The sequence below is a fragment of the Enhydra lutris genome, unplaced genomic scaffold (assembly GCF_002288905.1).
Source record: "Enhydra lutris kenyoni isolate GAN:26980312 unplaced genomic scaffold, ASM228890v2 scaffoldscaffold26, whole genome shotgun sequence".
Lineage (NCBI taxonomy): Eukaryota > Metazoa > Chordata > Mammalia > Carnivora > Mustelidae > Enhydra > Enhydra lutris.
In genome coordinates, this window is record NW_019154110.1 from 24,792,781 (window position 1) to 24,809,140 (window position 16,360).

Here is a 16,360-nt window from a genome sequence, read left to right on the forward strand (position 1 = left end):
TTAGTATACTAATAATATGCTAGAAACAATACCTCACCTCATAGAGGATTTAATCCAGTATCGTGTATTACATTTAGTTCTCTCCTTTTTTTTTTTTTTTTTTTTTTTTTTAACTTTTTAAAGATTTATTTATCTTGGCGAGAGAGTGCATGAGTGGGAATAGAGAGAATCTCAAGCAGATCCCATGGTAAGCGTACGGAGCCCAATGCAGGGCTGGATCCTAGGATCCTGAGCTGAAACCAAGAGTCAGATGCTAACTGTGCCACGAAGGCACCTCTAGTTCTCATTCTTTACTCTGGAACAGTCCTTAGCCTTTGTCTTGCGTGACATTCACATTTTGGGGGGTTTTTTGTTTTGTTTTGTTTTTAAGATTTTATTTATTTGACACAGAGAAAGAGAAATCACAGGTAGGCAGAGCAGCAGGGAGAGAGAGAAGCAGGTTCCCTGCTGAGCAGAGATCCTGATGTGGGGCTCCATCTCAGGCTCAGGACCTGAGCCGAAGGCAGACACCCAACTGGCTGAGCCACCCAGGCACCGCTAGATCTCAGTCTTTACTCTGGAACAGTCATTAGCCTTTGTCTTTCATGACATTTACATTTTTGAAGGTCACACTAGCTCTAGCTACTATATAAATTCAGATTATAAAGTTTTGGCTGGAATATTCCATAAGTGTTAAGTTACCATGTTTGTATTTATGTAAACCCTTTTTCGCTCTTATTGGTGATACTAATTTTGGACACTTAATTAAGGTGTTGTCTTTTTCCCCGTTAAATAGTTACTAGTTTTCCTTTTGTAATTAAGTAATTTGTGGAGACATATCTGGGGACTTTGTAAGTATTTCAGTATTATTTTGGAAGACATTTTCAAAATGGGAAAGACATTTAAGCATAATGTGTTTGAAAGTCCTGTTGAAACTTATATCTGATGACAATAAGAGGGCAATAGTATATTGCATATTCTATAGAACAAATGAATGGAAAAGCTAATTTCTTTATGGGAACTGCTGAGCATCCTTGTAAAATTGAAGTATGAGTTTTTTTAGTCTTTACTTCCTTAATTTACAATGGAATTGGTAGAAAAGGATTCTGTTCATTTTCTCTGCTTATAGACTTTATAGGTGGCAAAAATTTGATCTCCTGGCAAATATAAATTCTTTATACTATCTATTCTCATTTCAAGAAATATTTTCTTTTACAAAACTCAAGACACTGCAGTTTGGAGCTTATTTACAACATGGTATATCAGATGCAGCCAGATAGACTACAAAAGTCTATTGAGACACAGGTTAGGCTCCAGGGATATCTCTCTTGACCTCTCAGTTTTACTCTTTCTAGATGCATCCTTGGGGAATTGTTCACAAAGAAGCCTATTTTTCAAGCCAATCTGGAACTGGCTCAGCTGGAGCTGATCAGGTACAGCTGTGCATGTGCTCTGGGTGCCCAGGTGTGATAGGTGATCTTATTTTCTAATTTCTAATATTTTTTGTTCATTCTACTAAGTAAGTTTATGCTTCTTATGTCCAAGTAAGTTTCTTAGATTCACCACGTATTTTGTCATGGGCTGTAGATGTAAAGAAGTTGTAATCCCCTTTTTTAGGTCTTACTAAATTTGTTACCTCTTAGGTTCCCCCTTTTTAGACTTTTTAGATCTTTGCATTTTTTTTTTAATTCTTCATATTAAAGCATGCCATTTTCAATGTGGCTGTTTCATTCCTAGGTTAGATTAAGATCAGATTAATTTAGCAAACAATTACTGTGCCTGTTCTATAACAAATTCCTTTCTCTGTTAAACTTTAGGATTTAGAAATATATAAGATAAGTCCTTGCCCTCAAAAAGCTCAGAATTTAGTAAGTGATAAAGCATGTAAACAGATAAAGGTAGCATATAACTCATTATTTATTAAGCATTAAATTCAGTTTTCTATCAAAATTTCTTAGCCTCTCTTCTGCCAGTTTTCCCTATAGGGATATTATAGGATCAGCTTATCACTTTGAAATTAATACTATCTGAACAGAACAAAATTGATAATGAAAATCTTTATGGAGGTTTAAAAAAATGTTTTACAAAGCCAAGTGTATGGTTAATTTTGGATTCTTTTGCCAGATTTTCTCTTCACTGTCTTGTAACCAGTTGTTTCCTATTCCTTCTGTTCTTAAAGCAGTGAGGTCAGGTTTTATCTTTCTGCATGCCCTCTAATTTAATAAGCCAAGATTCCCCCAGACTTCAGGAGGTAATAATTTCTGCTTCTTTAATCTCCAGAATTCACAGTGCTGACTCACTCACTTCTTGTTCTGGCTTTTTGCTTTGTTTCAGTCGACTCTGTGGTAGCCCTTGTCCAGCTGTGTGGCCTGATGTTATCAAGCTGCCCTACTTCAATACCATGAAACCGAAGAAACAATATAGAAGGCGTCTACGAGAAGAATTCTCTTTGTAAGTTTGGCAAAATGTACATCTGGTTTCTGTGTTTAGCTGGTGTTTAGACTTGACTTTCTCCTGGCATAGGGAGTTAATGTTGTCAAGTTTTTATGGCAGCACACCACAGGAAAACATTTTATCTTTGAACAGTATATGAATTTTACCATAGTGCTGTTGTAATTTTCTCTTACGGAGGCTTTATTTTATTTTTTATTTTTTTATTTATTGATTTGAGAGAGATTCAGAGAGAGAGAGACAGACAGCAGGGGGAGAGCAGCCTGACATGGGGCTCAGTCCCAAGAGCTGGAGATAACGACCTGAGCCAAAGGCAGACACTTAACCATCTGAGCCATGCAGGCGCCCCTACTTTATCTATTTATTCATTCATTTATTTAGATTTTATTTATTTATTTGAGAGAGAGGGAGTGAGAGAGCACGAGTAGGGCAGAGAGAGAGCTGGGCTGGGCAGAGGGAGAGGGAGAAGCAGATTCCCCGCTGAGCAAGGAGCCTGATGTAGGACTCGATCCCAGGACCTTGAGATCATGACCTAAGCCAAAGGCAGTTGCCTAACCAACTGAGCCACCCAGTGCCCTACTTTTTTTTTTTTTTTTTTTTTTTAAGTTTTGATTTTATTTAAGTGTTCTCTACACCCAACGTGGGGCTGGTACTCATGACCCCAAGATCAAGAGTTGCATGCTCTTCCAACTAAGTCAGCCAGGTGCCCCTGAAGGCTTTAGGTGATAGAAAATCATTTTGTTGTGAACAATATGTAAGTTTTCTCATGGTCCTTTTGATCTTCCCACAATAAAAAAGAGAATGGAACTGCTGGCTTCATGTTTTCTACCTGTATTACAGCATTGCATGAATCCTGTGTGGGAGCAAATCTGCTTGCTTGTTTAGCCAGCTTCTAGCTCCTTTCCACAGTTATACATGGAGCTGGAAATTCAGAGACCTTTGACAAAAGGTTACAGGTTTAAGAACTCTGGGATCATTTTGAATTTGTTCTTTCCACAGCATTCCTTCAGCAGCACTTGATTTACTGGACCACATGCTAACACTAGATCCTAGCAAACGTTGCACAGCTGAACAGACTTTACAGAGTGACTTCCTTAAAGATGTTGAGCTCAGCAAAATGGATCCTCCAGAGTAAGTGCTGCTGGCCAAGTAGAGACCCCAAATCTCTCATTAAGCCTCAGGAGATGAGAAACTCAAAACAATAGGTTTTTAGAAGGAACTCCAAATGACTAAGTCCAGAATGGAGAGGTACCCTTGAATATTATGATTGATAAGAGGTTTGTTTTATTGCTCTATGTTTTCTTTTTAAATAAAGAATAGATTTAGTTATATTTGTTCTAATTTGACTCGAGCTGTCTTTTGTCCTTGAATCCCCCCGTTTTGCCTTGTACAACTTCTTTGAAAATATTCTTCTAGTTTTTGCTCTTACCTTTTTCATTTGCTTGAATCTCCAATGTCTGGTGACCATGTATATCCCATATTTGGAAAGACAATCCTAATTTTAAATAGTTTGCATCACTGTCAGGTCATATAACCCGAATTTTGATGTTGAAAATAGAGTGTTTGAATGTGTGTCTCTCTCAGCAGAATCTTCTGTATTTTCTATATTCTGTAGGATCTTCTAAGGTTCTATACTCATGTTTCACATTTGGCAGATAAAAAGTCTTATATCTTTGAATTTTTCATTGACAGTGTTACAGCTTTCATGTCAGAGTCCTTGGGTATTTTTTTCTTACATAAAGAAACTGTCTTAAAGAGATACATTATTTATTTATTTATTTATTTACAAAAGATTTTGTTTATTTGACAGAGAGACACACAGTGAGAGAGGGAACACAAGCAGGGGGAGTGGGAGAGGGAGAAGCTGGCTTCCCACAGAATGGGGAGCCTGACGCACGGTTGTATTCCAGAACCCCTGATATCATGACCTGAGCCAAAGGCAGATGCTTAATGACTGAGCCACCCAGGTGCCCCAAAATACACAGTATTTAAAGACTGAGTGGGTAGTAACTATAAATCTACTTGTTTGAAAGAAATGTCCATATTTATTCATTTTTATTTACTGCACTAGAATTTTGATACATTGAATGTGGATTGAAATACATAAACTTTTTACTGAAATTTGGGAGCTCTTATAGGGAGATTTTGACTCTGGTAATCTTTATTGTAATAAGATTTGCATAATCAAATATAAGGAAATCTGGAAATGTATATTAAATTTTACTAATAAACCCCACAAAATATCGAGCCATGGAAATTCATTGGGTAGAAAGAAGAAAAGAACCCGTTTTTTGGTCCTCACAGATCAAATAAAACATAAATTGATTTTTCACAAAGGTGATTTAATAATACTGTACTTTAGTGGTCCACCACCTTGCCTGGACTTTTTTGTAGATACTAACAAGCTGGTCATCTCTGTCCTGTTTATTCCCAATTGAAACTTGACCAATAAAGTTCTCTTTTATTCTTGTTATGTAAAGCGAGAATAGTTATAAGACTTAACTATTTGGAATGTGGGCATTTATATAGTAGGTATGTCACTGATGTTAGCAAGACCCTCATTTCTCACTGTAAATGTGTCTTTTTTTTTTTAATATTTTATTTATTTGACAGACAGAGATCACAAGTAGGCAGAGAGGTAGGCGGGGGGGGGTAGAAGGAGGCTCCCCGCTCCCCGCTGAGAGGCTCGATCCCAGGACCCTGAGATCATGACCTGAGCCAAAGGCAGAGGCTTAACCCACTGAGCCACCCAGGCGCCTCTTCATTTCTCACTCTAGAGGTTTCTTGGGCTTTTGGACTTTTATTTCCTTAGACTACCTACCATGTGCCATGATCCCTTTTACAGTGCTACTAATATTTCTAGTTACTTTTATTTATGTTATTCTTTTCATTTCCTTCTGCTCTTTGCCTTCACATTTTAATCTCTTGTTCCTCCATTCTCTCACTGTTGCAGTCCCACACACATTTCCCCTTTGCTTTCTCTTTTTGCAGCCTCCCCCACTGGCAGGATTGCCATGAATTATGGAGTAAGAAACGGCGACGACAGCGACAGAGTGGTGTTGTGATAGAAGAGCCACCTCCTTCCAAAGCCTCTCGGAAAGAAACTACCTCAGGGACAAGTGCTGAGCCTGTGAAGAATAGCAGCCCAGCACCACCTCAGCCTGCTCCTGGCAAGGTGGAGCCTGGGACTGGGGATGCAATAGGTCAGTTCTAGGATGGAGTTTTTGTGCTTTAAGGACATTAGGGCAGGTTTTGATGGTCAAGTGCAAGAATGCATGCGTGCGTGTGTGTTTTAGTTTTTAGCCACTGAAGCATTAATAAAGAAGTGACCTCATTATGAGGAGAAGGAGCTAAACCAAGTTTTGTACATGTGGTCTAGAAAGTCTACAGTAGACTATTTTCCTTTCGAGAAAGTGGGAATGCTATATCTTTTTTTTTTTATTTTTTTTATTTTTTATAAACATATATTTTTATCCCCAGGGGTACAGGTCTGTGAATCGCCAGGTTTACACACTTCACAGCACTCACCATAGCACATACCCTCTCCAATGTCCATAACCCCACCCCCCCTCTCCCAACCCCCCTCCCCCCATCAACCCCCAGTTTGTTTTGTGAGATTAAGAGTCACTTATGGTTTGTCTCCCTCCCAATCCCATCTTGTTTCATTTACTCTTCTCCTACCCCCTTAACCCCCCATGTTGCATCTCCTCTCCCTCATATCAGGGAGATCATATGATAGTTGTCTTTCTCCGATTGACTTATTTCGCTAAGCATGATACCCTCTAGTTCCATCCACGTCGTCGCAAATGGCAAGATTTCATTTCTTTTGATGGCTGCATAGTATTCCATTGTGTATATATACCACATCTTCTTTATCCATTCGTCTGTTGATGGACATCTAGGTTCTTTCCATAGTTTGGCTATTGTAGACATTGCTGCTATAAACATTCGGGTGCACGTGCCCCTTCAGATCACTACGTTTGTATCTTTAGGGTAAATACCCAGCAGTGCAATTGCTGGGTCATAGGGTAGTTCTATTTTCAACATTTTGAGGAACCTCCATGCTGTTTTCCAGAGTGGTTGCACCAGCTTGCATTCCCACCAACAGTGTAGGAGGGTTCCCCTTTCTCCGCATCCTCGCCAGCATCTGTCATTTCCTGACTTGTTAATTTTAGCCATTCTGACTGGTGTGAGGTGATATCTCATTGTGGTTTTGATTTGTAGGGAATGCTATATCTTAACTAGATGTATAGTATAAATCATTAAATAGGCCAAATTTAAGGTTCATTTACCCATGGTTTTGTTTTGTTTTCTTTTTTTTTTTAAGATTTTTTATTTATTTATTTGACAGACAGAGATCACAAGTAGGCAGAGAGGTGGGCAAAGAGAGAGGAAGGGAAGCGGGCTCCCTGCTGAGCAGAGAGCCCGATGTGGGGCTCGATCCCAGGACCCTGGGATCATGACCTGAGCCGAAGGCAGAGGCTTTAACCAACTGAACCACCCAGGCACCCCCTACCCATGGTTTTCTAACATGTAATTTGAAACCCTGTTTAAAACATGTTAGATTTGCTAAGCCCTTCTTAGAGTCTAATCATTTAAATCACAATTGCTATTAAATGTAGTTAGTTCTGTGGAAGGTTATTTGATCTAAATATATCCAAAACTGTGTAATAGTGAACAGTTATAATAAAGTGGTTGTCCTGTGGTACCATCAGTTTTTCTGAACTATAGGTATTCTTTCCATGGCTCACTTTCCTTTCCCTGTCCACCTATAAGATTGGTTTTTAACACTGGCTGCACATTCAGATCATCTGGGAAACTTGAAAAGCAAATACTCCTGAACAATTGCCAGATCTCTGGGGGTGGAAACTGAAGCATCTGAATTTTACAATCTCTCCTAGTAATTCTGATGTGCAATAAGGCTTATAAGTCACTGATCTAAGAATATAGATAAAATGAGACCAGTTTTACTCACAGTACAGAGATGTTTTAGCTTGTTCCTGTATTTTGAAGTGAAAATATAAAGAATAACAAATTGTCATGAGACTTTGAGGCATGAAAAATGAGATATTCAAAATGAAACTTCATGCTTTGAATATTGTTAAGTTGCCGTTGCCAGTTGAAGAAGCCAGAGGTCCTTAACCTGCCTCATCCTCTTATATTGGCTCCACTGTCTGTCCACAGGCCTCGGTGACATCACACAGCAGTTGAATCAAAGTGAATTGGCAGTGTTACTGAATCTGCTGCAGAGCCAAACTGACCTGAGCATCCCTCAAATGGCTCAGCTGCTTAACATTCACTCCAACCCAGAGATGCAGCAGCAGCTGGAGGCCCTGAACCAATCCATCAGTGCCCTAACTGAAGCCACTTCCCAGCAGCAGGACTCAGAGCCCTTGGCCCCAGAAGAGTCTTTGAAGGAGGCACCTCCTGCCCTAGTGGTCCAGCCTTCAGCAGAACAGACAAGCTCTGAAGCTTCAAGCACACCAGCTGACATGCAGAATATGTTGGCAGTTCTTTTGAGTCAGCTGATGAAAACCCAGGAGCCAGCAGGCAGCCTGGAGGAAAACAGCAGTGACAAGAACAGTGGGCCACAGGGGCCCCGAAGAACTCCCACAATGCCACAGGAGGAGGCAGCAGGTAAACAGACCGGTCATGAATCTCATTGAGCTCAGGTGCTGTTGATCCTCTTAAAAATCTCTTTAACATTTTCTTTTTCACATCAGTGGCCTCAGTTTCAGTTTTCTGTAACCTAGCCTACAGGAGAACATAGCACCCAATGATGTATTTCTTGCCTGGCTTCTATTTAAGTCTCAGAGCTTCTCAAAGCACTTTTCATATACTGATTGTTTTTCCATTTCCTAGGAGGTAGGTAAGTAAAGCCTCTGTATCTAACCCAAGGAAACCACAACCATACCTAGTGATACATCTTGAATCACTGTGAGAATGGTGGCCAACTAGTACTAGCACTTGAAAATCTGCCTTCCAAATAAACCATCATCAGATTGTACAAATAGTCAATTTTACTGTAGTGTGTAGTGAATACTGGATACCAGTCTTACCTGAAAGATATAGTAAAAAAATAAAATGCCATTGTTAATCTCCTGAGGAGTAATATAGAAATATTTCTAAGTAGATAACTAACACCATACATTTCCTTTCCCCCAAAATTAGAGTGTATAACAATGCTTTTTAAAAACCTGTGTTCCTAAAAGAGACAATTGAATGGACCCCAAATTAGGAAGTGAGCATTACATAAAGAAAAATCTAAGAAAAGGAAATATATTATACCTTGGTCTGGCATGACCACACCACACAATTTTATTAGAGGAAAAAAAAGTTTAAATTTTCTAATTCTCATTCACAGTCTTTTTGCAAAATGCTTACTTATGTGAAAGTGTTTTCAACTTGTTGGAAATTTTCGCTGTCCATGAAGACCCCATGAATTGGGGAATGAGAAGAGGCACAAGGGCTGAGGAGGTACACTAACTTTCAACTTTAGGTTGTCCTACATTCGCATTTCATACGGGATGGTGCAGAAAGTATATGCCTTTTTTCAACTGGTATACAAATATATAAGTTATTTTTCACAGATGCAAAGCTTTTTAAAATTGGAAGATAACATAAATAAAATTAACCCCTTTACAGATAGGGAAACTGAAATCCAAGAAGCCTGCCTGTGGTCTCACTGCTGGAACCATATTATTGGCAGAGGCAGAATTAGGACTGGCATACTTTTCTTATATGTTTTTTTTTTTAATGTGTTTTCTAATTCACTTTGTTTTCCTGTCATACTGATTGCAGTTGCTTTTAAGAGACTAGAACATGGAATAACAGAGAAAGCTAATCTAGAATCAAAGCAGGCCTTTTTACCTCCTCTCCCACACCTTCCTTCTCCTCCCCACCCCAGCAGAAAAATTCAGCTATAATCAAAATACCTAGAAGAACTCATTCAAATTAAATAATACAGGAATTAAAAGAAATTTACCCAATAATTGAGCTAACAAGCTGTCAGCCAAATGGTGAGATTGAGCTAAAATTAAGGCCTGGCCTATGGCCAGAAATTGTTGGGTTTACTTTTCAAAGGAGAGTGAAAATACCAATCCTTATTATTACCCGCGGATTATCGTTTTCCCTATCTCTCCTGTTTCTGTTTCTCCCCTGCTGCCTCTCTTTTGGCCGTTTTACTGTTCATTACCATTTCCACCAGAGGGCAGACTGAATAAGCCAGAGAAGGTGAAAATCTATCACTTTGGCTATGTTTAGCTACTCTTTACTTGTGTGGGGAAAGGGTTAAGATTGGAATTTAATAAATCAATCAAAATATTTAAGTTATTTATACATTTCATTAATAACTCCCTCCATTAGTACAGACTGTTAAGAATTGGAAATATTATTAACACTAAATGTTATAATAGTATGATTTTTTAAATGTGCTCTTTATTTTTTTAAGAAGTTTTATTTAATAGTTCTTTACAATCTGCTTTTCTACGTTGAGGTAGTTTCTATTCTCATACATGTGAATTTGAACTCAAGAATTAGTTCTCTTGAAACACAGCTAGAGTATTTACATAAAAGGCAGAGCTCAAGTATGAAAAGTAGTATAGTTGGAAGAATAAGTTTAGCTTTGCTTACTTTTGCAGTAAGGCATTTTTAAAGTTGTTTACCATTGGTATTAAAAAAGCTGGTGTTTTATGTATAGTCCAAAAATACTTCTAAATATAAGTGGTACTGAGATGTCTTATATAGTGAGATATATAGTATGGCAGCAAGGAGCTCCAAGATATATAGATGTTTGTAGTCCAGTTAGCGATTCTTTCTCAGTATATCTTCTTTTCAATTGTGAGTTTTCTATAGCTAATTTTTTGTCCTTAAATTCATTTTTACCTACCACCTAGTCAAACAACTGATCTGTCAACAAGCAACTTGGGTGGGTACGGTATACAGGGTGACCAACTCATCTCTGTAACTGTCGTGGTTTTAAAACTGAAAGTCAGCAACCTGAGAAACCTGCTCAGTCCCGGGCAACTTGGGACTGTTGGCCCCCCTACTTGTATGTTACATACAGCACCTGAACTTATCTTTCCAGGGTACAACGTTACAATATTGTGTTTTCAGAGTACTTTCACCTGCATGCTGAAAGAATACATACTTAATTTACTGATTGTCTTTGCAAAATATAATTGTGGTAAATATGCTACCAAAATACTTTATAACTAAAAACTATTTTTGGCTTGTCTGAGTAATGACTCATATATCAGTAGCTCAGATAATAAAGAATTGACTATATGGGCATTTAAAAATACAGTTCCATAGGGAACAGAAAAATCAATCTTTTGGAAGATAACCCAAACATTAAACCTTTTCTTCAGCAGGGTGACTCCTCTAACTCTTTAAAAACACTGTTCTGATTGTACTTGCTTTTTTGTATGTCCTCAAACTCACACCATTTTACATCTCTACTCTCCAGCCTTGGCAGGAGTTACCAGACAATGATTGCCATGCTTAGGTAAATTTAGCCAACAGGGGGGTTGGGGCGTGCGGGTGTGGGAATGTGGGGAGTGGTTCAAGAAAGACAAAGATCTTTGGAAAGACAGAGTGTAGTATATAAGTTCAACATTTCTAAATACTCAGTTCTTGTCACCATCTCCAAGATAAACTGATGTTTATCAATAGCCCATTCATTCTGCATGACATTACTATAGTGATTTTTTTCATAGCATGGAAAAAAATGCAAGAGGTTGGGAAACAAAATAGAAAATATGATAGATTAGTCTTTATCATTACTGTAACATAGAAAGCTGAATGACAGAATGGTGGTTAATATCCCTTTCTTCAGAATGTGATTATGGGGAAAGGGGACTAAAGTTTGGAGAAGCAAGTGTATATTTAAACGTGACGGTGATGAAAGGTTTTTACTTTATTTCATCTCTCCTGTATATTCTTTTAAGTTCTATTTCAGGTGTTAACCTTATATCATCAAATGTTCTGTAAAATGTGTTAGCTAAGTCCGTGCAAGGTCTTCTATTGTACAACAAGATTATGTGCTAGAAATGTGACCACAACATGTGTATTATTTCCTCTCATCTTCCTTCTTTCTACGTTATTTTCATTAATGTTTTGATCCAACAGCAAAAAGGGGTGGGGAGGCTGCTAACAGCCTACATATTAGAACAGTTCCTTAAGGAAGGAAGTGGAGGAAATCTCAGACAAAAATCAGGACAATCATTTGAAACATACGAGCTTTTTTACACCAGCTGTTAGATTCATAATGCAACTGTTTTATTTTAATCACTTGATTTTATTTATAAATTGCAATTTCCTGATCCCAAGAGTTTATTCTTTATATATATATGGTTACTTGTATTGATATTTGTTTATGTTGGGCAGTGTATGTGTGTGTATGTGTGTGTGTGTTTGTGTTTATAATCACATGTGATTTTTAAGATGGTGTTTAAAAGAAGTAACCCTTCCACAGCATGTCCTCCTCACATTCTTCCACCAGAGAAGAGGCCCCCTGAGCCCCCCGGACCTCCACCGCCGCCACCTCCACCCCCTCTGGTTGAAGGCGATCTTTCCAGCGCCCCCCAGGAGTTGAACCCAGCCGTGACAGCCGCCTTGCTGCAACTTTTATCCCAGCCTGAAGCAGAGCCTCCTGGCCACCTGCCACATGAGCACCAGGCCTTGAGACCAATGGAATACTCCACCCGACCCCATCCCAACAGGACTTACGGAAACACTGATGGGCCTGAAACAGGGTTCAGTGCCACTGACACTGATGAACGCAACTCTGGTCCAGCTTTGACAGAATCCTTGACCCAGACCCTGGTGAAGAACAGGACCTTCTCAGGCTCTGTGAGCCACCTTGGGGAGTCCAGCAGTTACCAGGGCACAGGGTCAGTGCAGTTCCCAGGGGACCAGGACCTCCGTTTTGCCAGGGTCCCCTTACCATTACACTCAGTGGTCGGGCAACCATTCCTGAAGGCTGAGGGAAGCAGCAACTCTGTGGTACATGCAGAGACCAAATTGCAGAACTATGGGGAGCTGGGGCCAGGAAACACTGGAGCCAGCAGTTCAGGAGCAGGCCTTAACTGGGGGGGCCCAGCTCAGTCTTCTGCTTATGGAAAACTCTATCGGGGGCCTACAAGAGTCCCGCCAAGAGGGGGAAGAGGGAGAGGAGTTCCTTACTAACCCAGAGACTTCAGTGTCCTGAAAGATTCTTTCCCTATTCATCCTTCCATCCAGTCCTCTGAAACATTAATGAAATAATTTGCCAGAGCGAGGTAATCATCTGCATTTGGCTACCGCAAAGCTGTCTGTTGTATTCCTTGCTCACTTGCTACTAGCAGGCGACTTATAAAATAATGATGTTGGCACCAGTTCCCCCTGGATGGGCTACAGCCAGAACAATTACTTCAACTCTACCTAGTAGATACAAGTAGAGAATGTGGAGAGGGTCATTAAATTGAAAAGTAAATGTTGTATTAGTTCATTTGCCTGCACTTCTTGAGCAGAAGAAAAGGAGAACAGTTTTAATTTTGAGATGGCTCAGGAGAGGCTCTCTTTAGGTTTTTAAAATTTGGGGATTTTTTATGATTTCTTTCTTTTGAATTTTGTTTTTGTTTTGTTTTCCTTTAAAGATAATAGTGTTCACGATATTTGAGCTACTCTTAGGCTTTTGCTATAAGAGAAAGAGAGTGACTGGCTGATTTAAATAAATGTTTCCTTCCTCTCCACCATCTCACATTTTTGCTTTCAAGTGAACTCTTTTTTTCCCCATTGAGCATCTTGAACATACCTTTTTTCCAAATAAATTACTCATCCTTAAAGTTTGCTCTGCTTTGGCAAAAGACATGCCCCTCTCCCTGCACATGAAGCAGGTGGTAGAAAGAGGCACTCTTGGGCATGTAGGTAGATTTACCCCATCTCTTCCCTTTTTTACCCCCTCTTTATAGAGTTTCTCATTCTCTCTCTCTCTCTCTCTCTCTGTCTCTTTTTGAGGCATTTGTTTGGAAAAAATTAATCGTTGAGATGCCCAAGAACCTGGGATAATCTTTACTTTTTTTGAAATAAAGGAAAGGAAATTCAAACTCCTATATTGTTCTCTGTAACTTTTCAATTCTAAAATGTTTTTGTTTTTTTAAAACCATGTTCTGATGGTGAAGTTGATTTATAAATGCAGACAGTCTAGGTCATTGCTGTTGAGCTGGGGTTTAAGATGATGCCTCCATAACTAGAGGGCTAGTTAAGAGCAGTTAGCATACTGTTTACACATATATTTTTATGTCAAAAAAACCTTTGAAACAGAGCATTATTGTCAAAGAGAAAAGAAATACATCCTGAAAATACATGAAAATGTAACTTAGTTTAGGGTGCATATTTTTCTGAAAATCTATCAATATCTGAGACCTTTTTTTTTAAAAATTTTAAAAGAACAGGCCATGAGAAAGAAACAGTATTGATATATACACATCTCAGCATGTATATCCTGCCAATTCTTTTGGGGAATTTCTTCTAGAGAGATTTTATTTTGGTTTTGTTTTTTGGTAAAAGGGGTTAAATTATGACTTCATGGCAAGAATTTTGCCTTGTTATAAACAGGAAATGAAAAAGGGAAGGGCTTTCAGGGTGGGATAACTTGGGAGACTTCTCATTCTGGCTTCCATTTCTATGTGAATACCAGCATATAATGTGTTTTAAAAACATACACATTCATATAAATTATCTGCACAGACTTAGACCTTTGTGAAATGTAGATTAGGGCCCTTTTACAAAGAAAAGGCAAACATGCTTCAGCATCTTGGAGAATAGTTCTCAGAACTCAAGTGAAGTTTTGTGTTTCAATGCCAAGTTCTTATATTAAAAAATAAAAACTACTTGTAAGAGAAAGGTGCACTAATAAAATAAAAAAACTTTAAAGAAAGAAGAACCCTCTTCAGATACTTACATGAAGACTATTTTCCCCTGTTTACTGAAATAGGTAGATATCTGGTGTGTGTATTTATTTATTACTCTCTGGGTTTTGGTCTGGCCTTGCCCTCATGGGCAAACATTGATTAGAGGAAGAACCTTCTAGCCATTTTGGCATTGATGGCTTTTTATACCAGTGTGTCCAATTAGATTTGCTAGGCTCACTGACATGCTATTGAAAAATTCCATTACAGTTCACCTAAACGTTTTGTCTGTTGACTTCTTAGTCCTCAGACATGGGCCTTTGTATTTTAGAATATTTGAATTTGAGGCATTGGGCCCTACTCCCATTTTTGATTGAAGAACTTAAGCCTGGGATACTTTCAAAGGTATCTATTCAGTGAAAATAATTGGTCTCCCATCAAATATGAATAAAATTCTCTATATTTTAATTACATTCTGGTTATCAGCAGTCATCAATAATGTTTTTCCTTCCCCCTTCCCATCCCTTATTTTTAATTATGCCAAATATTCTAAATAATATACTTAAGTCTCCATTCCCTCATCCCTACTACTAGGGAAGGGGGTGAGTGTATGTATGGGGTGTGTGTGTGTGTGATTCCATCTCACCCCCTACCCCCATTTGGGGAGTATAGCCATTACAATGAAAAAAGTTCAGTAATTTTGACTATTTCTAAAAGCAGAGGAAAAAAGAAATCCTGGAATCTGTGTGGAGGAAGAAAAGGTATTTGTTAATTTTTCAGCTATGTTATCTATAAATGTGGTAGAAGTAAAGTTTTGGCAGAATTTCAACTTGACTGTTAGAAAATTACAAACCCAGATATATTCAAAAGTGGTTTTTGTTTTGTTTTAATTATTGTACCATGGGAGATAAGTCCATTAAATACATTATTTTGAACAGATGAGAAATCTGATGCTGTTGGTGAATGAGAGGCAAAACTGGTTTAACCATGATCATTTTTGTGGTTTTGAAAACAATTTTGTTTGACCCAGTTCCTTAGTTTTTTCTTCAACTGTCCATAGGAATGATAAAATGACATCAGATACATACTTTTCAAAGCAGGGCAGTAGCACAAATTTGTAAGTAGGACTTTTTGTTAGGTTATGCCATAGACATCACCCAGCCACTGTGTGTGTGTATGTGTGTGTAATATGCATTTATAGTTACAGTACTAAAATGGTTACCAGCAGGTTTTGAGAGAGAATGCTGCACCAGAAAAGTGTCAGTTGCCACCTCATTCTCCCTGATTTAGGTTCCTGACACTGTATTCCTTCTCTCTCTTGTTTTTGCCCCACATCGGGTGTACCTTGTCTATGTACAGATATTTTGTAATATATTAAAATTTTTTCTTTCAGTTTATAAAAATGGAAAGTGGAGATTGGAAAATTAAATATTTCCTGTTACTATACCACTTTTGCTCCATTGCATTTACTTCTTAACCTGTAGCCTCTGAGCAGATCTAATTGCATGTAAAGGGTTTTTTCCTCCACTTTATCTTAGGAGTTCTTTGTCTCAGAATCTCTATAGTCTCATAAAATATTTAAAAAAAAAAAAAAGTTCTCAGGGTTTGAAGAGGTGCTTCAAAACACAAGGCTAGGAACTAGAGAAGAAAAAAAGTTGGGGAAACTGTAAGATGATTTTTTTTTTCTTTTTAAGTAGAAATAGTTACACAAATAAATGATGGTGCCAGGCCATTGAAAGAGTTGAGCCTCATGTGCCCTGACTCCTCCTGAAAGGAGAGATAAGTGGGTTTGAGCTCAACTTGTCAATGAAATTTGTCAATGGAAGTTGGTAAGAGGCTGTTTAGAATAGTCTCTTAAATATAACGACCCCCCACTACTTATGTGACCATGAGTAGAGTAGGCATGGAGATTAGTGTTCCTAGCTCTGTTGAGATTTCCTGATGTGTTGCCAATCCAGGAAATGAGTAAAGTTGTTTATAAGGGTAAAATTCCTATTATCTTCAAAATCTTTCCTGTCTCCAGGAGAGAATTGTTTTCC

At 38.4% G+C, this 16,360-nt stretch overlaps 1 protein-coding gene across 12 annotated transcripts in view; it reads left to right on the top strand.

Annotated features, from left to right (window-relative positions):
- LOC111151809 (cyclin dependent kinase 12) overlaps nucleotides 1–16,360 on the top strand; it is an 80,317-nt gene that overhangs the window by 38,114 nt on the left and 25,843 nt on the right. For 8 of the 12 annotated variants that reach the window (XR_002640876.1, XR_002640878.1, XR_002640879.1 and 5 more), the window contains exons 9-14: nucleotides 1,335–1,412; nucleotides 2,314–2,430; nucleotides 3,430–3,561; nucleotides 5,422–5,633; nucleotides 7,615–8,067; nucleotides 11,906–12,323. Coding sequence is in view for 4 of the 12 variants with exons in the window: in XM_022510020.1 (XP_022365728.1) it covers nucleotides 1,335–1,412; nucleotides 2,314–2,430; nucleotides 3,430–3,561; nucleotides 5,422–5,633; nucleotides 7,615–8,067; nucleotides 11,906–12,618 (1,705 nt within the window). In the remaining 8 variants the exon portion in view is untranslated. Of the gene's footprint in view, nucleotides 1–1,334; nucleotides 1,413–2,313; nucleotides 2,431–3,429; nucleotides 3,562–5,421; nucleotides 5,634–7,614; nucleotides 8,068–11,905; nucleotides 15,765–16,360 lie in introns of those variants that run through there. The other 4 variants (XM_022510020.1, XM_022510021.1, XM_022510022.1 and 1 more) reach the window with 3 other exon arrangements.